Source organism: Podarcis pityusensis (genome assembly GCF_964106645.2).
Source record: "Podarcis pityusensis genome assembly, chromosome: 9".
NCBI lineage: Eukaryota > Metazoa > Chordata > Lepidosauria > Squamata > Lacertidae > Podarcis > Podarcis pityusensis.
The window spans coordinates 6,819,774-6,843,460 of NC_138034.1; the positions used below are offsets into that span (position 1 = coordinate 6,819,774).

The 23,687-nt window shown below is 46.7% G+C and overlaps 1 protein-coding gene across 2 annotated transcripts in view; it reads right to left on the minus strand.

The window, feature by feature from the left end:
- The window catches only part of MAN2C1 (mannosidase alpha class 2C member 1), a 36,207-nt gene that overhangs the window by 6,720 nt on the left and 5,800 nt on the right, over positions 1-23,687 (minus strand). For both annotated transcript variants that reach the window (XM_081019857.1, XM_081019858.1), the window contains exons 5-20: positions 23,415-23,592; positions 19,689-19,878; positions 16,937-17,043; positions 15,542-15,652; positions 14,735-14,827; positions 14,443-14,559; positions 12,932-13,027; positions 10,536-10,681; positions 9,763-9,886; positions 9,122-9,243; positions 8,770-8,855; positions 7,439-7,609; positions 7,038-7,120; positions 5,815-5,909; positions 5,627-5,731; positions 2,490-2,646 (exon numbers count right to left, since the gene is read on the minus strand). In XM_081019857.1, the coding sequence (XP_080875983.1) occupies positions 2,490-2,646; positions 5,627-5,731; positions 5,815-5,909; positions 7,038-7,120; positions 7,439-7,609; positions 8,770-8,855; positions 9,122-9,243; positions 9,763-9,886; positions 10,536-10,681; positions 12,932-13,027; positions 14,443-14,559; positions 14,735-14,827; positions 15,542-15,652; positions 16,937-17,043; positions 19,689-19,878; positions 23,415-23,592 (1,981 nt within the window). The remainder of the gene's footprint in view (positions 1-2,489; positions 2,647-5,626; positions 5,732-5,814; positions 5,910-7,037; positions 7,121-7,438; positions 7,610-8,769; positions 8,856-9,121; positions 9,244-9,762; positions 9,887-10,535; positions 10,682-12,931; positions 13,028-14,442; positions 14,560-14,734; positions 14,828-15,541; positions 15,653-16,936; positions 17,044-19,688; positions 19,879-23,414; positions 23,593-23,687) is intronic.

Consider the following 23,687-nt stretch of genomic DNA (forward strand, 5'->3'; position numbering starts at 1 on the left):
CATCTTCTCTACTGTCCATTTTCTACGCCTAAAGCAGTCTAAAACACAGACTCATTGCTTCATCAGGCATCCTAAGCCATAAAGATAAAAGGTAGCTTTGGTGTAGCTTTTGTTAATCTTTAGATAGATCTTAAGGGCCAGGAACAGAGTTTATACGGAGATGGTAAATGTGTCTTTCTTTCCTATGAATTTATGACCTCTGGGGGTACTAAATGCATTTCTTCTTGGTTCCTGTTTATTTAGCTTAACCACGTATGCATGTTTAAGTAGGAAATAGTTTCTTTGTAGTTAAAAGGATTTCTTCTGACCTGACTTTGTCCCACGTGGGGTTTTTTTGAAATGCTCAGAGGAAATCTGATTGGTTCTTATGAACACTGTGTAAAAAAGTTCTTTTGTGAATAAAACGACCTGGGCTAAGGGGTGGACAGATTATTATTGGCCCTTCCTCCCAGAGTCTTGCTGGTCAAGCCTCGTGTGTATTTTATTAATCAGAGTCCAATCCTTCCTTGCTTTTGGAACGCAAGAGAGTTCACTGAAATGACAGATTGGGGTGGGGTGGGGCAAGCAAAGTTCCTAATGATGCAGTGTTCAAAAGGCCTATCACAGAGCCAAGCACACTAACACTAAAATGCAGTAGATGTTTTGTCTCAAGAACCTAAGAGGAGCCTGGCTGCTGAATCAGTCCAGCATCCTGTTCTCACAGCAGAAGCCCCAGTGGGAAACCGGCAAGTAGGATTCGTGCCCAAGAGCAATTTCTCCGCTCCTACAAATTCCAGCAACCATTTCCAGCAGCATTGCTGCTTCCCACAGTGGCTGGTAGCCTTTGATAGCCCTCTCCTCCAAGAAGCTGTCTAATCTTCTTTTAAATCTATCTAAGCTAGCAGCAAGGTGATGTCTCTACTTTTTAAGTAGAGACATCACCTTGCCAACAAAGGTCCGTATAGTAAAAGCTATGGTTTTCCCAGTAGTGATGTATGGAAGTGAGAGCTGGACCATAAAGAGGGCTGATCACCGAAGAATTGATGCTTTTGAATTCTGGTGCTGGAGGAGACTCTTGAGAGTCCCATGGACTGCAAGAAGATCAAAAACCTCTCCATTCTGAAGGAAATCAGCCCTGAGTGCTCACTGGAAGGACAGATCCTGAAGCTGAGGCTCCAAGACTTTGGCCACCTCATGAGAAGATTCCCTGGAAAAGACCCTGATGTTGGGAAAGATGGAGGGCACAAGGAGAAGGGGACGACAGAGGATGAGATGGTTGGACAGTGTTCTCAAAGCTGCTAACAATGCGTTTGACCAAACTGCGGGAGGCAGTGGAAGACAGGAGTGCCTGGCATGCTCTGGTCCATGGGGTCAAAAAGAGTCAGACACAACTAAATGACTAAACAACAACAAGCTGGTGGCCATCACTGCCTCCAGGGGCAGGGAGTTCCGCAGTTTAACTATGCGCTGTGAGAAGAAGTCCTTTCTTTGACCTGTCCTGAATCCTCCAGCATTCAACTTCAATGAATGCCTCTGAGTTCTATTGTTATGAGAGAGAAAGAAAAACTTTTCTATATGCACTTTCTCCCTCCCAGGCACAATTTTTTTAAACTATCATGGTGCCTCTTGTTCACCTTTTCTCTAAGCTAAAAGTCCCAAAACGCTGCAATCTTTCATAGACTAAGGTTATAAAAGCAACCTTTGGATTTTGCACAGCAGGCCTCGTTTATAATATTTTTTTAATCAGAAATATCAAGCATTCTGAATCAATAGATTTTAAACATTGCATAAGAAAGGCTTGATAGTGCACCTACTTATAGCAGCTGGAATGAGGATCGCACAGTTGTGGAAAAAATTAGACTGGACCCATCTAAAGTGTGGGATATTGCCTTGCTGGAAAACGTAGTAAGCTGAAAGTCTTGAGGGGTCAAAGAAAAAGGACGATTTCATACTTGTTTGGTCTGACTTTATTTCACTTGCAAGCAGCACAGCTGTCAGCGTTTCCCTTTTTTTTAAGGGAAATTCCCTTATTCCGAATACGATTCCTCGCAAGAAAAGGGAAAAGTTGACAGCTATGGTAAGCAAAGACCTCCCTTGGCCTACAAACAAATATGGCTTATACACTGACTCAGCACATTTCATCATTTTCCTTGGTATAACAGGGTCCATGTTTTGTAACCTTGTCTTCTTTAACTATGATGCCTGTGCTATAGATAGCTCCACTTGCTACCTTCCACACATTCCCATACCTGTGGTTTATTTATTTTGGTTTTATTTTATGTCTGTATTTGTTTGACAGTGGTCAGTAATGGTATATGGACTATGTATATTGTCACCAGACCCTGTTTGCTAACACTGTATTTTGCATAACCTTGTACGATCTTTTCTTGAAATGTAATTTTAAAAATATTTAATTTAAAGGGGAAAAAACAGATTTACAAAACATACACAGGTGTGGGTGTATTTAGGAGGGGAAAGAGCTTCCAGAGAAGATTACAAGCATATCGAACCTGAGTCTGGAAGCGGACGTGAGGGCATGCTGCGTCCAGAATGACCTCTTGAGTAAGGATGCTCTTCTCGCTGATCTGAAGGGAGAAGGTCACACTGCCCCGCAGTCCCCCTGGCTGGATGATTTCCAAGGGTTTAAGGAGATGTGCAATGGTCTTCCTGAAAGGGATATTTACAAGGAAATCATTGGCTCAGAGTTCCAGGCCAGGGGTCAGCAAACTTACTGCACCTTGGGCCGGTGTCTCCAGCGCCGATTGCGCGGCGGACCGGAGGGTGGGGGAGCGCGTGCCCATACGCGTGTGCACACACTATTTCCGGCGCACTTCCGGGTCGGAGGAGCACTGGAAATAGCTTGTGCGCGGGTCTCCTCCGACCCGAATGTGCACCGGAAATAACACTTGCGCATGTGCACAACCAACTTCCGGTGCTCCTCCGACCCGGAAGTGGGCAGCCGCGCAGCGCAGCACTGGTAAGAGCGGGCAGCGGCAGTTGCCGCAGGCTGGATAAACGAGTCCCTCGGGCTTTATCCAGCCCACGGGCCTTAGTTTGGGGACCGCTGTTCTAGGCTGTAAGGGAAGAATATCCAAAGAGCCCTGCTGGATCAAGCCAATGGCCCGTCTTGTCCAGCCCGTCTAGTGCCAACCAAATGCCCAAAATGGGAATCCCACAAGCAGGAACCGATCACAAGAGCAGCCCTCTCCCCTCTTGTGGTTTCCAGGAAGTGGTATTCAGGAGCATCACTGCCTCCAATGCTGGCTGTGGGAAGCTTTATTCTGAGTAGAAGATGGTGCTTCTCCTCACAAGAGGGAGCACAAAAAGCCCGATACCCATGGGGAGCTGCCTCTGCTGACTACTGTAGCGTAGACAGCCCATTGTTGAATAGTTTGTTTAAATGTTAGGGTTCATTATTGTTCCACAGGGTGTGTACCAATTTAAAAGCCAGGGTGCATATCCTGACCTAGTTTTTACAGCTGCGTAGCAGTGTAGCATAGGGACGCGGGTGGCACTGTGGGTTAAACCACAGAGCCTAGGACTTGCCAATCAGAAGGTTGGCGGTTTGAATCCCCACGACGGGGTGAGCTCCCATTGCTTGGTCCCTGCTCCTGCCAACCTAGCAGTTCGAAAGCACATCAAAGTGCAAGTAGATAAATAGGTACCACTCCAGCGGGAAGGTAAATGGCGTTTCCGTGCGCTGCTCTGGTTCTCCAGAAGCGGCTTAGTCATGCTGGCCACATGACCCGGAAGCTGTACGCCGGCTCCCTCGGCCAATAAAGCGAGATGAGCACCACAACCCCAGAGTCATCCACGACTGGACCTAATGGTCAGGGGTCCCTTTACCTTTACCAGTGTAGCAGGTGCTGATAAGTCACTGTAATTAGCTGTGTCAGCAATTGTGAATGGTATATAATGTGCAGTATGCACCTTACTCTCCCTTGGTGGATGGATGGGTGATGATTATAGACACTACGTAAGATGTATGTTAGAGGAGTTTTGTTATTAAACCATGCAAAGATATTTTTGCATCTCTTCAGTGTTTCCATCTGTGTGGTCTACTCTGCACACACTCTGTGGCATGTTTCAAATGCCCAATACCCATATGTGAAGAGATGTAAACAAGTGTGTGTGAAAGGATACGGTCAGGAGAATCTGCTTGCTCAGACTGTATTAAGGAGGTGTCAAGAATGTTTGTGCAGGAAAAACTCAGCCTTGGGCTAGTTTGACAGAAAGCAGGCGCCGTGTTCCTGTTGGTGAATCAGGCATCCAGCTCTGACGATGCAGGCGCACTTTCCCACTGAGAACGTGGCTTCACTTCCACACATGTGCAAAGCTAAGGTGAAGGAATGTCTCTATGTAAGCCTGTGTGATTTATAGGTTTGGGACTCCACTTTTGTGGGCTCCCCAGAGGCCGCTATTGTGACCAGATAAAGCCATCTTAAGCATCACAATGGTGTGTTTACTGAAGAAATCCACCACACTACCTAGAAAAGCCAAAAGGTTTCAGATAGCAGATTAGATTTCATTTCGTTCTGTGCCTGCCCACCTGGTCCCATCAAATAAAGTTCCCTTACACAGAGGCAGACATTTCTCCACCTAGATCAGTACTACACTGGCTGGCAGCAGTTCTCCGAGGTCTCAGGCAGTTCCCTCCACCATCACATACTACCTTCTAACCGGAGGTTCTGGCAACTAACCCTGCAAAGCAGGCTCCCTACTGGCTGCTCCTTTATTTGCTCCATTAGTGAATTAGACATTCCATTTCCCTTTGTTTTCAGTCTGTTGGCCATCACTTTCATTGGTTCCCTCCATGCCACTCACACTAAGAGGTAAGTCTGCACTGCGCCCTCCTCCTTAGTCCTTTTTTGCTTTCCTCTGCAAAGGAAGAATGGCTATGCCTAAAGATTTTTCAAGAGAAATGAGTATGTAACAGAGAGAGGAGAACAGGAGTGAGAAGGGTTCCAAAATGCAAGAACATTCCTTACAGTGGTAAACATTGCTTACCCTGAGATACATAGATTTGAGTTTTGAGCTATGCTGAAAACATGCAGTGTTCTCAAACAAGGAAATGTGCTATTTCTTTTTATATAAGCCCTTGCTTTTGCTTACTTGTTGTATGGCCATTTCTCCCTACATGCTTGTGATACACCTGGATATTTTTTAACAACACCTGGAAGCGCTCTAGTGGTTTAAACTACCGTATTTTTCGCTCTATAAGACGCACCAGACCACAAGACGCACCTTGTTTTTGGAGGAGGAAAACAAGAAAAAAAATATTCTGAATCTCAGAAGCCAGAACAGCAAGAGGGATCACTGCGCAGCGAAAGCAGCAATCCCTCTTGCTGTTCTGGCTTCTGTGATAGCTGTGCAGCCTGCATTCGCTCCATAAGACGCACACACATTTCCCCTTACTTTTTAGGAGGGAAAAAGTGAGTCTTATAGAGCAAAAAATACGGTAAATTGTGCCATTGATGCGAAGCGTGTGTGATTCTCTCTGACCGATTTGCAATTCCAGCTCTGTCTTAAGAGAGACCGAATGGATGCCGTAACCTTTGCTGCGAAGAGAAGCTCTTCAGCATCCTTTTGTTACATACAAGAAATCTCAAGCTGCAGCGTTGTGCCAAAACGATGACAGGCAACCTACCTGGTCTCCAGGTGATAGTCCATAACGTCCCAGGCATCCCAATACAATGGAACGTCGTCAAATATCACAAACTGGTTAGCGCAGCAACCTTCAGGAACTGACTCTCTAAGGAGAAAAGCACACCCTCAAGGAGTCAAGGAATTGCATGGCTTGATTTGAGAACAAATAAAGTTCAGTTCTCAAAGTACCTCTCTGGATGCATTAAGCAAAGCGATGTCACACGCCCCAGAGTATCCAGACAGACCCGGACAAGACCATTCTTCATGATGAAAGAGCCATCCACCTGCAGAGGAAGATTTAAGAACTAAATAAATGAAAAGGAACAAGAGCCGCTAGAAGGTCACTGTTAGGATATAGTTCCGTTCCACCTTAAAAGGGAACAGGCATGACTGTTGTGTGTCACATGCCTGTTTACTTCCAGCACAGTCTGCTGGGAACTTCTGTTTTGTATATTGCTTTTGCTATTGCTGTTTTGCTGGAGACGAAGGGAAGCAGACATGTTTTTTCCTTTGTTCCTGAACTATGCTGAATAAATGTTGTAAATAATGCTTACACATGTCTCTGTCCGCCATTTCCATTGTGGAGATTTATTCACTCTGCTAATTAGCGTGCTCGGTAGCTTCAGAAGGCTACTGAGGCTCGAGTCGCTGATTGATTGATGCTGTTCCGTGACCTGGAGATCGCCCGGCTGCCGGCCGGTGGCTGGAGCCAGCTCTGGGCCTGCCTGGTGCCCCCGTCTCCCTGGCAGCATCCCAACAGTCACACCCTGATGCCTAAGAATAAGGGGAAACACAGGCTGCCTGGATTCACCCATCAGCTAGAGAAAGAGGGGCTCTAGCTCCCATCATCCCCCGGGGTGGTGCAAGTTGTAGTACAGAACATCTAGAGAGGCAACGGGATCTCCATTCCCAAGTCATGGAATTTGCTGCACTTTCATGTAACTTATTCCATGGAGGGGCATCCATCCACATGCCTCCTTGTTCTGAAACTATATGAAATCAAACCATACTTCATCAAACTTGTCTTTTTGAACGAATCCACCTAGAGACAGTTTACGGGATTTTTCTTCCAGCAAGGCTACCTGCCAAACCCTTGCGTACCAGTAGGCCAAATTGACTAGCTCAAACGTTTCCCAAAACATTGCTCCAGACATCCTTGCTGCCATCAAAAGGTGGCAAATGAATTCCTTATTTTTTCTTTATCAGCTTCAGAAAATAATTCTGAAGCACCAGATATGAAGGAGGGACGAGTGTGATTTGTAATTAAAGAAATATCTTTGAACGTCGTGGCCCAGAATTCCGCAACCTTGAGGCAGTCCCACCACATGTGCCCTCAGGTGCCCACCATTTGGTAGCCCTGCGGCATATATTATTAACTCCGGTTTCCTGGCAAAAGCCACAGAGGAGCTCACCTCTTTGGTCACTGTCACGGGATATGGAGGAGGTAAGGAATCTTGAACAACACAGTAGCCCATGCTAGGAACTGTCACCAAGGCTAAAGAGGTACAAAACAGACAGGTTAACTTTGAATCAGCCAAAAGACAGGTGCATTTGCTAAGGTCGAGTCCTTCTACAATCCTCTGCACTGTATCTCACTCCCACCTGGGGTCACAATGCATACTGAAATTAATGGGCATGACTAAAATAGGTTTTAGCATTTCTTCTTGTGAATGCAACAATCCCTTCACTTAAGAATATTGCAAGGACTCTGTAACGATTAGAAGTACTTTACACACTACAATAAAGAAGAACTTGCTATAAAGTAATCTATCTGTGAATCAAAAGGTTTTTAGGCCTGAAGCACTGTTGGCACCTAAGGTCTTGGATCCTCCTGGTCCAGCTTTGGGGATGACTTCAGTTCGTTTCCACGGCAACGTGTTGATCACAAGGATGCCACCGTTAGTCTCTTGACTGCTTGACAAAAGGCCTCCAAACAGGGACTGCACAGCATCTTTCAGAAGTTGAGATCCAGCACTGCAAATTTCTGGGGGGAAAGGATTTCCATTAAGGGAACTTGCCCATCCAGAGTGAGCTAAAGCGGTAGAACATATTTGAAAAGGGGCAAGTGGGACCTGCAACAAAATGTTGCCGTGCGGATGGTTCCTTTCCACAGCTAGAACCTGCCCTCTTCCCGGTTACTCTGTTCCGAGTCGCCTTCTGTCCTGGTGTCACACACCCCAACTGCCAGTTAGCGTTCCTTGGGTTGCTTTGGGTGCCCGTCCTCCAAGATAAAATAAAGTACAGTGGTACCTCAGGTTAAAAACTTAATTCATTCCGGAGGTCCGTTCTTAACCTGAAACTGTTCTTAACCTGAGGTACCACTTTAGCTAATGGGGCCTCCTGCTGCTGCCGCTGCACGATTTCTGTTCTCATCCTGAAGCAAAGTTCTTAACCCGAGGTACTATTTCTGGTTTAGCAGAGTTTGTAACCTGAAGCGTCTGTAACCCGAGGTACCACTGTACTGGTGGAGGGAGCTGATATTTGTCCACAGACAGTTTTTCTGAGTCATGTGGCTAGCTGCTTCTAAGCTGCTTCTGGTGAAACCAGAGCAGCGCATGGAAACACTGTTTACATTCCCTATTTATCTACTTGCACTTTGACGTGCTTTTGAATTGCTAGGTTGGCAGGAGCTGGGACCGAACAACGGGAGCTTACTCAGTCGCGGGGATTCGAACCGCTGACCTTCCAATCGGCAAGTCCTAGGCTCTGTGGTTTACACCACAGCGCCACCCGCGTCCCTTGTGTCAGATACGGCATGGTTTTAAATTGTATGTGTACTGCTGCTTTTATTTCTTATACTGTATTTTATTGCAGAATGCAGATTCTAAGTGTTCTTCACAGACATGCCACAGACCACCTAAATAAAGCTTTTGGACCACTGCTGGTCTGAGGACCAGGGTTCAGAAACCCCTGTTCCATGCTATAGTCATTCTGACAGCTCAATACCTGAAGAGAAGTAGTGCTAGATTCTTAAACCCAGTAAAATATGGGCAACATGTGTCTCCCTAGGAAGTGAATTCATGTGACTGGGGCTGCCACCACGAAGGCCCCGCCTCTGGGGCTGACCAATCTAATGTATCCCGATAGCAGGCTGAGGAGCAGGGCCTCTTGAGGTCTCTCTCAAGGGCCAGGGTAAATTCATACCTGAATAGTATCTCATGGCATCCTCAGCTACCAGCTGGATACAGCTGCCTGGCAAGACATCATGGAACTGATTCAGGAGGAGGAGCCTGCCACCAAAAGGGGACAAAAAATCAGGAGACCCAAAGGAAGAGAGGAACTAGCTGGCATCTATACAAAGCATTTGCGGGTCAGGGGCTCCACCACCTTGTCACAGTTCTCAGATGGAGAGCAGGCAGGATCCATGATAGGAGTGGGGAGGGAAAAGGTGGTGGGTGATCTTTCTTAGGATTTGGCCACCCTTTCTACTACCCCAACAAAGCCCAGCAAGATCCCATATTCTGAACAGCACCAAATATTCACATCAAAGTTGTACCTCCACAGGTGCTGAAGCTTAGCAGAAGGGTACTGGAAAGAGCTTTTCTGTGCCAAAGCAAAGCTACTCAGAATCTCAACATCGTGGAGCAGGCGCTCACACTCCCGATTCCCCTTCTTAATCTGGTTTCAAAAGGAGAAAACATTTACAGAAAACAGCAATGGAAGGAAATGATCAGACACATTGCTTTTTATGATTGCCAGTTGCTTTAAATTGTTTTTCGTAGTGGATTTCAATGCTGTAATTAATTATTTAATAGATGATGATGATAATAATCAGATACCGATAAGCAGAGATTGCAAGTTGTAACATTGCAACTCTACGTATTTGTACCCAGAACCTGCCGCCTTCCGGACCTTTGTTGGACTACAACTCCCATCATTCCTGACTATTGGCTCTGCTTGCTGGAGCTGATGGGATGTGGAGTCCAACAGCACCTGGAAGTTTGTCCTTTCCTGTCTCACAGAGCAAGATAAGCAGACGCTGCAGCAACCGACAGGAGGATTATGAAGACAAACTTCCCCCAAGTTGAACTTCTAAGGTGATGCTGGTTTTAGAACTTTGGGAACAGAAGCTTCCAAGGACAGACCTTTTGACTCTCAGCCAGAGGACTGTCTGACTGTTTTCCTGTGCATACTAACCTGTCCGTGTGTGGTGTATGTGCCATTATGGAGCTCCAGAAACAGTTCGCCAACCCAGGTACACAACTGAGCCTTTTCCTTTTCCAGGGCAGTGAAAAGCCGGTCAGGGGTGGACATCTGAACCCTATGAGAAGGAGAGAAAGAGAAACCACGAGTTGTAGCAGGGGTGGGGAGAGCTGCAGGCCCAGAGACTAAATGCCTCTCCGTCCAGTCCTGGGGATGCTCAAAAGGCCACACCCTCTTTCCTCCAGGCCACGCCCCTCACTGGCCCTGCTGCGCCACCTCCTGAGGTGCAGGAAAGTGTACTCCAACTAGGTAAATGTTCATCCGGATGCAGGGGGGAGATGCAGAGAGTTAATGAGTGTTCATCCCAATTTGTTTATGGGGCTTTTACAGTGGTACCTTGGGATGCGAACGGGATCCGTTCCGGAGCCCCGTTCGCATCCTGAATAGAACGTAAGACGCGACTGCGCATGCGCGGGTCACGTTTTGCCGCTTCCGCACATGCGCGTGACGTCATTTTGACCATCTGCACATACGCGAGCGGCAAAACCCGGAAGTAGCGCGCTCTGTTACTTCCAGGTCGCCGCGGAGCGCAACCCGAAAATACTTATCCTGAAGCATATTTATCCCAAGGTATGACTGTATATGGCTTCCCACAAATCTTTTATTCAGCCCATACCTTTGTGGGTCCATCTTCCTAACCACAGGAAGCCAGGCTTTCGTTTCTCCTTTTTAAAGTGGGCTTGTCAGCGTAGCAAAGGGAGACTGACCTTGGCAAGCCATCCGTGTCCTTCATTCTCCTCAGCCTGTCCAGGATCTTCTGAGTTGGGCCGCCTCCCCCGTCTCCGAAGCCAAAGAGAGCGGCACTGTGGTTGACACGGCCCCTGTCCCTGTTGTTCTTCACCGTTTTTAACATCTAGGGCAGAGGCAACAACGTGATGATGTGACCTCTTTTCAAAGGGAATATTTATTGATTTATTTTATTCACAAGATTCACATGCAGCTCCATTGTGAAAGAAAAGTTTGCAAGAATATAAGAGAAAACATCAACATTACTGCATTAGAAAAACTCAGTTAAAACAGGCATTTTTTAACTATTCAAAATATTATTAAAAAGAAATAAAGACCCACGTATCTTCTACATTTCTGGATAGGCTTTCCCAAATAAAAATCTTTTAAGCAGGCACTGAAAATAGTACGGCAAGGCTGTATATTGTCTCCTTGCTTATTTAACTTATATGCAGAATTCATCATGCAAAAGGCTGGGCTGGATGAATCCCAAGCCGGAATTAAGATCGCCGGAAGAAATATCAGCAACCTCAGATATGCAGATGACACAACCTTGATGGCAGAAAGTGAGGAGGAATTAAAGAACCTTTTAATGAGGGTGAAAGAGGAGAGCGCAAAATATGGTCTGAAGCTCAACATTAAAAAAACGAAGATCATGGCCACAGGGCCCATCACCTCCTGGCAAATAGAAGGGGAAGAAATGGAGGCAGTTAGAGATTTTACTTTCTTGGCCTCCATGATCACTGCAGATGGTGACAGCAGTCACGAAATTAAAAGACGCCTGCTCCTGGGGAGAAAGGCGATGGCAAACCTAGACAGCATCTTAAAAAGCAGAAACATCACCTTACCAACAAAGGTCCGTATAGTTAAAGCCATGGTTTTCCCGGTAGTGATGTGTGGAAGTGAGAGCTGGACCATAAAGAAGGCTGATCGCCGAAGAATTAATGCTTTTGAATTATGGTGCTGGAGGAGATGGACTGCAAGAAGATCAAACCTCTCCATTCTTAAGGAAATTAGCCCTGAGTGCTCACTGGAAGGACAGATCGTGAAGCTGAGGCTCCAATACTTTGGCCACCTCATGAGAAGAGAAGACTCTCTGGAAAAGACCCTGATGTGGTAAAGATTGAGGGCACAAGGAGACGGGGACAACAGAGGACGAACTGGCTGGACAGTGTTCTTGAAGCTACCAGCATGAGTCTGACCAAACTGCGGGAGGCAGTGGAAGACAGGAGTGCCTGGCGTGCTCTGGTCCATGGGGGCACGAAGAGTCGGACACGACTAAACGACTAAACAACAACAACGAAAATAGTACAATTAAGGTTGCTTGCCTGGTGCCAGGAGGCATGTCAGGGGACTGCCATCAGAACAGGGGAGGGAGGCAGGGTTGGGATACAGAGAGCCTTCGAAGCTCCTGAGGAGCAGTTCCTCTTCCAGTGAGCGGAAACGCCAGCCAAGCGAGGAAAGGGCTCGAGGATGCTGCTGAGAGCCCCAGCGCCTCACCTAGCCGGGCTGGCCAGGAGGGACCCACGCCACGTCTGTCGCCCAGCTTGTGCAGAGGGGTGAAACGCAAGGAGGGGAGGTGGAGGCTTGGGGTGTCTAAGTTCTTACGTTGGGGGAGAAGCCGGAAGGGGCCACTTCCGGATTCTGCAAATGACTAAGACGGACATGAACTTTGTAGATCTGCAATGTAAATAGTTTGCACAATAAAACCTGTAAAAGACAGGTTTGGAGTCCTGCCTGGTTACTCGCGAGCAACCAGCAGCAGCACCTGACACACACCACACACGCAAAGCACTGAAGTGAAGGACATGAGGCAGGAGTTGGTAACGCAGGTGAGCTGCAAGCAAGCTGCCGGCCAGCTCTGTGGAGGCTCCTTTTATTGACACAATATGCAAACCCAGGCAGATACATTTTGGGCTGTGACCTTTACGCATCTTCCCGTCCCGAGATCGTGGGGTGGTACAAAGTTATTTTGGCACCTGTTTCCACCGCGTCATTTTCCCCTTGCACAGGGTATTGCACAAGGAGACAAAAGGTCTCAGAGACAAAGGTTACAGACAGGACACCGCAGACTACTGAGACCGCAAAAGGTTAGACAGAGGGCAAGATGTTCAGACAGCTGTGGCTTTATCTGTGAGGGGGAGTGTGCTCCTCACCCAGCGATCATTCCTACAAAGCACATTTAAAGCGCATGGCTTCCCTCTCCCCACACAGGGGTACAATTCCCAGCACCTTTGACAAGCTATGGTTTCCAGGTCATTCAGTCCATTCCCTTGCAATACATTCCTTGCAGTTGCCGGTCTTCAGAAGTGCTAGAAACCCCACCCCAACTTGGCCTTCACTTCCTTCTTCCGGGGGGCAAGTAGCCCTCACTCACCTCCTCCACACAACCAGCCAGCCCATAGGAATCTGCGGGTGGGAAGTGGGCTAAAACCTGGGACCCGTCAATGCCTTCCCAGACAAAGGTGTTGTGCTGAAAGAGAAGATTATGGCCCATAGTCAATGTCAGGGGTTCCCACAGTAGGTGCTCCTGCTCCCTGGGAGGCGGTGGGACTACCTAGGAGGTGCTAAGAGGCAAGGGGGCTGCAGGGGGTAGGGGCCCTCCAAGGGGCACTGATCACTGCATTTAATGATTTACTATTCTTATAGCTCGCAGAGCTTTTCCCTTTTCAATTGTGAGTTGCCACAAGACAGCCCGTTATTGGTAACAGCTATTGATTTTCTTACAAACTAGCTACTGGTCATCTGCGGTGGGCAAAGGTTTGTGCGTGTTTGGTAAGTAGTTATATATAAACATTTTATGCTATAAATCTCCTTTACCCGTATGTTTTCGTTAGCAAGATTTTGTAAAAAATATTTTTCGTTCAATAGTCTTTTTTTTTTTAATTGACTTAAGAAAATTATACAGACAGCAAAACGAAGAAGTCTAAGTTAACATTGCCTTCTACTGATGAGAAATAATAGTAACTATTACAATAATGAAAATACTAAAAATACATTTACCTCCCCTTTTGAACTTCTATTCTGGTTACAATATATTACTATTCTATAAGAATCTATTACATGCTTTGCTGTCCCATATATTATTTTATTTCCCAAATTCAACCTAACCCTCCCCTCCTCCCCACTGCTTCCTTTCACCTGTGTGAGATCTCCCCAACATAATATTTTTCGTGCAATAGTCTTTGTTATATTTCTTAGCTGCAAGATTATACCACAGCATAAATTTATTTTTTTAATACACGTGCAATTAATTGTTACTGTTACTACTACCTTCCTTAGTGGGTCGTGCAAACCGCTATTCTGAATAATGTTTTTTGGAGGGGAGGGGAGACATTGAGGATGAGTTTATGGAACCAAGCGGGTGGGAATCACTGATTTAGCACTATGCCCAAACCCTAAACTGTGGTTAATCTTAACGACTGTTGGTGGTGGCAGCAGGGGGAGCCAGATTCATAAACAATGGCTTGAATAATCCTATGATGCTACTGGGCAGATTTCAACTGAGGAAGAACACACACCCCGGCACTCCTTTTCAAGCAATGCAAAGAAAAGCTATTCCTTGTTCAATCTAAACCATGGGTAGGCATACTAAGGCCCGGGGGCCGGATCCAGCCCAATAGCCTTCTAAATCTGGTCCAACAGCCTTCTAAATTAGTCCGAGGATCAGTGTGTTTTTACATCAGTAGAATGTGTCCTTTTATTTAAAATTCATCTCTAGGTTATTTGTGGGGCATAGGAATTTGTTCATTCCCCCCAAAAAAATATAGTCCGGCCCCCCACAAGGTCTGAGATTCAGTGGACCGACCCCCTGCTGAAAACGTTTGCTGACCCCTGAAATTTCTAAACTATTACACTTTTTCTTGACTGAAAAACAGCAAAACTCACCGGGAAAGTGTTCACGAGGTTCCAGCTAAGCTTTTGCGTTAGAAACCGGTGGATCCCGCAGCCGTTCATCACTTGGGGCAGCTGTGCAGAGTAGCCAAACGTGTCTGGCAACCAGAACTGCTTGTGCAGGAGAGAAACAGGTGAAACTGGACTTACGGTAACTGTCAGGGGTCCTTTACCTTTAATTTAATTACCTTTGAACCATTGCCTTTGATGGCTGCATTTTGCCCCCATGCCTGAAGTCCCCCCCGCCCTGGGACCAAAGGACATGTCTGCGGCTGGGAGCACCTACCTCCAAGCATAGCTTCCCAAACTCCTGCTGGAAGAACCGCTGTCCCTGCAGGAACTGACGAACCATGGATTCTCCACTTGGAAGATTGCCGTCCTGGGGGAAGATCACAAGCCTGTAAACCTATGCAGGAAGCTTAAGCCCATCACTCTTTCCTACCCCTCCACCTGCACAGTTTGGCAGCGTTCTTCGCCGGAGCAATTGTCCATCCCAGAAAAATTAGTGCTCCATCTAAGAATTCTGGGCTCTGGCAGCCCAAGAGAAGGTCAAGCAGTATGGGCCACAGAGTACAATGAGGTTCTTTTCAGGGCTGGCCAACGTGGTGCCCTCTAGATGGGTGCACTGTAATGCCCATCATCAGTGACCAAGGGCCATGCTGGCCGAGGCTGCTGGGAATTGGCGTACGGAAACATTTGCAGTCCCCACATTGGCTACCCTGCTAGAAACCTAAGTGTTAAGTTGTGGGTGAACATATCAGACGACACAGCGATTCTTCAAACAGCTCTTGTTTATTCACAGGCCAGAACAGAACTGACTGAAGGGTTCAGTCAGCCTCTTATATAGAGCTCCAGTACAACGTAACTGTAACAATTTTCTAAAACTATCCAATCACTGAACGTCACTTTCGATCCCTTATTTGCATAACTATCTACAGTATCCCCCTGCTGGCCCAGGGTGAGAACTTCAGTACATAACTCTAAGGTAAAAAGAAGCTCAGTTCAACATCTGCAACGCAGGCAGAAGGTGAGATTTTCTGGCCTCAGGTCGCCTGCGTGGCCCAGCTACTGAGAAGGGTGCTTTCCTTCTTACCATTTCCACCCAGGTGCCCCCAGCAGGAATGAAACGCCCTTCTTTCACAAACTTCTGAATTGTAGAGTACAACCCGGGGTACCAGTTCTTCACCCATTCAAACTGCTGAGCCTGCATTGAAAATGGCAAACACATTCATTTATTTATTTCATTAATTTACACACTGCTTTGTTGTAAAAAAAAAAAAAAAAATCCTCAAAGTGATTTAGGAAAAGAATAAAGCAATAAAATCAAGTAAAAGCAACTCTTTAAAACATTCCCAAAACAAAATCAGCAAGAAACTAAAAACAGATTAGAACACGCATCTACATTCTACACATCTGGGCAGGCTCTACTAAACAAAAATGTTTTTAGGAGGCATTGAAAGAGGAAAGTGAAAGTGTTTGCCTGATGTCAATAGGCAGGAAATTCCGAAGTGTAAATGCTGCCACATTAAATGTTCTTAAAATGTGAAACAGGTATTATGTGGCACCTGTAATGTGAATGTAATATAATGAAAAGTTGTCATCCTGTACCCACACCTGCAACTTGTGTGCGAAAAATAAGTGCTACCATCTAGATTTGGAGAAGCATGACTCTAAAAATTTGAGCTAACAATCAATGTGCCCCTCATTTACAAAACATAGATCAGTCAGAGTGCTTGCAACCCTTTAAGTTCTCCAGGACAATAGAATAGTAGTGTCAGGAGAGCAGCGTTTCATTTTGTATTTAGTTCCTTCATCAGAAATTATTTTTCATTAGCAATAATGTCTCTAGTCATACCAGGTAGGAAATATCTGTGTGGAACATTCACCACCATTTGCAATACAAACGCCCAAGTTTTAGTTGATTAAATACAGTGGTACCTTGGTTTACGAACTTAATCCGTTCCGGAAGTCTGTTCTTAAACCAAAGCGTTCTTAAACCAAGGCGTGCTTTCCCAGAGCAGCGGAGAACTCAATTTACACTCAACAGGAAGTGGAACATGTTCTTCTTCCAAGGCAATGTTCACAAACCAAAACACCGACTTCTGGGTTTGCAGCGTTCTTAATCCAAGTTGTTCATAAACTAAGCTGTTCTTAAACCAAGGTACCACTGTATTTAATCAACTAAAACATGGGCGTTTGATCACTAGCTCCTTGGATCCAGCCTGCAGCCTCTCTGCCTCAGCCCCACCCGACACAAGGCAATCGGGCTAAGGTAAGCAGGGGAAGAATCCCATTCACACAAACAGGACATAGTCGTAATCCGCATTGCTGCTGGGAAGCTGTGGCTGGATATGTGTGAGTGGGGGGCCTGTATGTGGCTTTGGCCCTGCTCACCACTGGCACGTGGTCCCCAGAAGCTGACCCACGAGGGAACACAGCCCTTGACCTAAACTAGATCCCTTCCCATGCATAGACATATTAATAATACCTGTGAGCAAACAAAGGTGAACTCCGGGTTCTTCTCCATCAGGCGTATGACAGTCACCCAGCTGCGAGCACATTTACGGATCGTCTCATCGTAAGGCCACAGCCAAGCTAAGAGGACAATTGCAGGCAGGAGCTGGTTTATTCATTTATGATGCCCACGTGGCCTATGGCGGTCGCAATCCTAGCTTAGAATCATAGAATCATAGAGTTGGAAGAGACCACAAGGGCCATCGAGTCCAACCCCCTGCCAAGCAGGAAACACCACCAGAGCACTCCTGACATATGGTTGTCAAGCCTCTGCTTAAAGACCTCCAAAGAAGGAGACTCCACCACACTCCTTGGCAGCAAATTCCACTGTCAAACAGCTCTTACTGTCAGGAAGTTCTTCCTAATGTTTAGGTGGAATCTTCTTTCTTGTAGTTTGGATCCATTGCTCCGTGAGCTTACCCGGCCCCATAGCAGAAGAGACAGAAAATAAGCCTCTCACATGGCATTCAGAAGAATTCAGAATCTTGTCAGTCGCATGCATGACTAGATAGATATACAATGAAGGTGCTAGATTCTGCAGCCAGAAAACCCGGATTCTGAGGTCAGCGCAAGGCATTCATGGAGACAGAAGTGTGCAGCAATTATGCCATTACAGAAATGAGGCCTTGAAGGAAGAAATGCAAGCTGTGTGCAGCAAGTGGGAAAAAACAAATGCACTTTTAATGGTGCCAAAAGAAAAATAAAAGATTGTGCAGAAAAGTCTAAGTATATAGACAGGAACAAAAATGTCAGGGCACATGAAATTGGAGTTGCACAAAAACTGCAGTTAAACCGTCTCCAGTTTTCTAGCCTGACCATTTTCGAGATTCTACAACATTCTCTTTGCAGCTGTACATAGCTTTCACTATTCTATGGCCTTCAACTCTGCCCCCTCCATCCATTCCCCTCCTATCCAGTCCTTGCCAAATAATTCCATTTAAAAAACAAAAAAACCTAACTGTTGGGAAAAGAGCCATGCAAGAGGAAGCATAAACAGACTGGCCTGATTTGCAGTTCATTGCATCTGGCAGGTGTCTCTCTCCCACACAAACGTCTGAGGTTAAAACACCCTTTCCACAATGTGAACTTGCCGCCTCATCACACACACACACACACACACACACACATTTTGTCAAATGGCACCAGATGCGCCCATATATCCAGTAGCCCAGGGGGCATTGCTTTGATCTCCTAATTCGCCAACACCACCCAAGGCAAAACCCCCAATGGCCAAGGCAGCAGGGAGCTCAACTTTCAAATTCCAAAAATGAGGAGTGCTAAAAAGTTGGAACATGACTTGGGAATTCAAAATATATATTTTGGTTAAATTAATATAATTTAGTTCTGCTTAGTAAGTAAAATTGCATAGAATTCATTAAAAATGATTGCCCAGGACTTGCCGTTACATTATATATTAATATTTTATTTATTTATTTCAGCATTACCTGACATGTTCAGAAGGTAAAACTGAAATTCTTTGGCTTTCCAAAAGCAGTTTATGTGCTTCTTCGTCAAACATAGACATAGACATAAACATGTTGTCCAATTACAAAAATAGTAGATTTGAATTCCCCACACCCCAAAACACATTTTAAAGAGCACCCCTGAAGAAATTTGCAAAAAATTAAGTTTCAGCCCCGAAACTGGCATGCCCTAACCAACACTGTGGACACCGCAGTCACACAGTGCCAAGCTGCCCACTCCTTTGCCCGTCTCCCTCACCAGCAGTGGCACCTGGGGGTGGGGAAAGAAGGAAGAGGGGCAGCCCACCTCTGTCCCGCTGTGCTGAACCAAAGGAGAACTGGTGCTTTGCTGGTGCCATTGGGAGCTGTTGTAGCAATGAGCTGATATATGTTTACATTCACTGGCTTCAATATAAGCTAATTGGCTTGCTTTGATGTTATCCTTATCTGCGGGCTTCGGCTGCTGGGCTCTGAACCCAGAAAGGGAAACTCCCTGTAAGATTTGGGTATTTGCCTTCTATGCCCTAATCTGAGCAGGTGAAGCGGTGGGACTAGACAAAGTGACGTATGCTGCTTTGTGTATAAAGACTGTTTGCACGTTTGCTTGGGTGTGGACAAACCATCTCCCTGCTGCCATGTCCATCTGGCGACTGAAAGGCTAAGAGATCTGGCAGGCTGCTGCTGTGCTTTAAGTCTACACCTTTCTTTAGTAAAGCATTAGAACCGGCCATAGGGATGCGGGTGGCGCTGTGGGTTAAACCACAGAGCCTAGGACTTGCTGATCAGAAGGTCAGCGGTTCGAATCCCCACGACGGGGTGAGCTCTCGTTGCTCAGTCCCTGCTCCTGCCAACCTAGCAGTTTGAAAGCACGTCAAAGTGCAAGTAGATAAATAGGTACCGCTTTATAGCGGGAAGGTAAACGGCGTTTCCATGCACTGCTCTGGTTTGCCAGAAGCGGCTTGGTCATGCTGGCCACATGACCCGGAAGCTGTACGCCGGCTCCCTTGGCCAATAAAGCGAGATGAGCGCCACAACCCCAGAGTCGGCCACAACTGGACCTAATGGTCAGGGGTCCCTTTACCTTTACCTAGAACCGGTCATTCTGATGTTTTTGGCATCCTTATTTGGTATCCCTGCATCCCACCTCTCCCACAAGCCCTCTGTTGGGTCTGCGGTTCAGAACAACCACCCGCCACCACCCATCCCAGCCACTATTGCTGGTGCCTTCCCTACAACGCTGTGCCAAAATGCACTTCTTGTTACCGGAATCAATGTGGCAATGGCCCATCGCGTGGATAACATGCTGACTCTCTCCATTCTTTTGACCGAAGACGGAGCAGGCAAGTTCGTGTGCTGCAGCAAAAGTCGATGGGTTGGCAACATCGCACAGGTTAACCATCCGATTGGCTGTGTAAAGTGCCTGGAAGCTCCGCTGATTTTCCTCCCCAAGAAGCTGCATAACAGGAAAACGTTAACCATGTGCTGGCAAAATATGTCGTCCACACAAGCCTATACCAAGGAACTGTTAGGTATTTGTTTTGTATATACCACTAAATCACAAAACATATCAATGCAGTTTACAACATCAAATGGTAAAAACCATACAATAAAAACACACAAAAAAATTTAAGTTAAAAGCAATAATAATAATAATAATAATAATAATAATAATAATAATAATTTATACCCCGCCCTCCCCAGCCAAGACCGAGCTCAGGGCGGCTAACACTAGATAGAAAAACAATTGATTTTTTTTATTGATTGAAATGAGATATAAAAACAAGATTAAAATCCAGCATTAAAATGCAGCCTCCTTTCAGTAGAAACTCAAATCAAAAACTTTTGGGGGGATGAAAACATCAAGTCTTCACCAAGGCCAACTATCCAGACTGGTCCTACATGGGCCAGAAAAAAGCCAGGGAAGTCCCCAAATAGGAGTTCCATCATAGAAGGAGAAAGGAAAAAAAGAAAGAGGGGGAGGGGATCAATTTGATTCCAAGCCAAAGTCCAGGCGGAACAACTCTGTCTTACAGGTCCTGCAGAAAGAAATCAGATCCTGCAGGGCCCTGGTCTCATGAGACAGAGCGTTCTACCAGGCTGGAGCCAGTGTTGAAAAGGCCCTGGCTCTGGTTGAGGCTAATTTGACTTCCTTAGGACCCAGGACCTCTAGGGTGTTACTATTTATGGACCTTGAGGCTTTCCGTGGGGCATACTGGGAGAGGCGGTCCCGTAGGTACGAGGGTCCTAGGCCATGAAGGGCTTTAAAGGTCAAAAGCAGCGCCTTAAATCTGACCCTGTACTCCACTGGGAGCCAGTGCAGCTGAAAAAGCACTGAGATGGCAGGGACCCCGTGAGGAGCCTCACTGCAGCATTCTGCACCCGCTGGAGTTTCTGGGACAGCAACAAAAAAGAAAGGCTAAAAGTAAGCATCAACAAACCATTGTGGGAGAAGTATTCTTAATTGCCTGCGTAGGCCTGGCAAAATAAAAAAAAATTCAGCAGGCATTTAAAAGTTGACACAGAAGACACTCACTGAACCTTTGTTGGCAGGATGGTTCCACAGGATGGGGTCGGTGGCACTAAAGGCTTGGTTTCCCACTGTTGTCAAACAAGCTTTGCCAACATCGAGAAAGAGCAAGGATGTTCCTAAAGATTATCTCAGTGACTGAGCTGAGATATAAAGGTTCAGGCCTGAGGTACCCTAGACCTGAGCTGTTCAGGGAAACCAAGTCCCAAATACAACATTAAAGGCAGCAGCACTTGCCATATTCTGACGCTTGGTGCAGGCTGTCTAAAGATGCCAAACCACAGTGTACTATTTTCTAAGTCTATGGCTCAATATGTTAAGAAGCAAACAGTGGGACTTGTGTGCAAGCAAGCATACACACACAGACTGTAACTAAACACCCAATCCAAGCTGATGTGCGATGTGTGAATTCACAAAATATGGAGAAAACAAATGTTTTGCATGCAGAAGGTCCCAGATTCAATCCTTGGCAGGTAGGGGTAGTGTAATGGTTCTAGGGGTTGCTCGTGCGTAAATCAGCGCCACACCTGGCTGGGTTGCCTGAGTGAACCTTTTCTGTCCGGACAGCCACTCGCCCGTGGCTGTCTCAATCGCTGGCATCTGCCTACTCTCTCTGCGCGGAAGCCTTCTGCGCAGGGAGGGTGTGGGCAGCGGAGGACCTGTGCTCTCCCCGCTGGTCCCCGGCGAGGAGTCATGGAGCCACCTCGCCGATTACCCCATCTGCCCCCCTTCTCTACTGGTGCTACGCTGATTTCCTTCCCCAGAAGATGTGCTGCTTCTCTCCCTCCCGGGACGCTCTCCCCCTGGCTCCGATGGCAGTTCCCTGACAGGTAGGAATGTACCTTGATTGAAAACCTAGAGAGCCACCTCCAGTCATCAGAGACCATCCTGAACTGAATGGACCCAAGATGCCCGCAGTTGCTTGGGGCATTCACAAACCTCTAACTGATTAGAGCAATGGTTCCCAGAGAAGGCAGTACTGGTCAGGGCTGGTCCATCCATGAAGCAGACAGAGGAACTGAGCCCACCCCACTGATGCTTCAGCAGAGGCAGCAAGGGGGGAGGGTGTGGGGCACACACACAAGGCGGCACCTTCCTGCTTTGCCTTAGGCAACAAAACTGGATGGGCTACCCCTTTCCCTGGGGTAGCAGTGGGATTATTGGGGGGGGGGGGTGCTAAGAGGCAAGGGGCCAGCAGGGGGCTGCTAGAGGTGCAAATGATTTGTCAGACATTGCAAAGCTGGTGTCTCTTGATCAATTTTGTCATTTTTGTTGAATTAATTAAACTAGTAGTTTGAACTGGATTTGAATAAATGTGCAATTGATTGCTACTGTTCCGAATTTTATTGCATTACTATCTTCCTTAGCGGGTCATGCAAAGTGCTGTTCTGAATAAGTGAACCAGTGAAGGCGGTGAAGGTCCTGTGTGAGTGTCTGGAGGCGGTTGGAGGATGGATGGCGGCTAACAGATTGAGGTTGAATCCTGACAAGTCAGAAGTACTGTTCTTGGGGGACAGGAGGCGGGCGGGTGTGGAGGACTCCCTGGTCCTGAATGGGGTAACTGTGCCCCTGAAGGACCAGATGCGCAGCCTAGGAGTCATTCTGGACTCACAGCTGTTCATGGAGGCACAGGTCAATTCTGTGTCCAGGGCAGCTGTTTACCAGCTCCATCTGGTACACAGTCTGAGACCCTATCTGCCAGCAGACTGTTTCGCCAGAGTGGTGCATGCTCTAGTTATCTCAGGCTTAGACTACTGCAATGCGCTCTATGTGGGGCTACCTTTGAAGGTGACCCAGAAACTACAATTAATCCAGAATGTGGCAGGTAGACTGGTGACTGGGAACAGCCACTGAGACCATATAACACTGGTCTTGAAAGACCTACACTGGCTCCCAGTACATTTCCGAGCACAATTCAAAGTGTTGGTGCTGACCTTTAAAGCCCTAAACGGCCTCGGTCCAGTATACTTGAAGGAGTGTCTCCACCCCCATCATTGTGCCCAGACACTGAGGTCCAGCGCCGAGGGCCTTCTGGCAGTTCCCTCACTATGAGAAGCCAAGTTACAGGGAACCAGGCAGAGGGCCTTCTCGGTAGTGGCCTCCCATCAGATGTCAAAGAGAAAAATAACTACTAAACTTTTAGAAGACATCTGAAGGCAGCCCTGTTTAGGGAAGCTTTTAATGTTTAATAGGTATTTTAATGTTTTGTTGGAAGCCGCCCAGAGTGGCTGGGGAAACCCAGCCAGATGGGCGGGGTATAAATAAATAAATTATTATTATTATTATTATTATTATTATGCTTCTTATAGGGTAGAGTAGGGAGCGCCGAGGGTGAGTTTACGGAACCAGGGGAGCGGTGGCCCAAAAAAGTTTAGGAACAACAAAATTAGGCAATGGGGGAGGCGACTTCCTCTAGTGCACAGTCAGCATTTGAAGACCAAACCAGGAAGCATAAGCTTTACCTTAGCCATGTCCAGAAGAATCTCAAAGTCTACCAGAAGTTCATGGACCTCCCTGTTGAAGACCACCAGCTCTGCCTTCTGCAGGGAGAACTTCTTGTCAGGATCAGGTGGTGCAATCATGCTGCCTTTCCCAGCTCCAAACAGACCGTTGCAGGCAACCTCCACATACAGGGTCAAGCTAGGGAAGGGAAAAATGTCAGCAAGCTCATCAGCCATCTAACTGTTTAATCCAGGGGTAACAAACACAGTGCCTTCCAACACTCTTCACCCTCA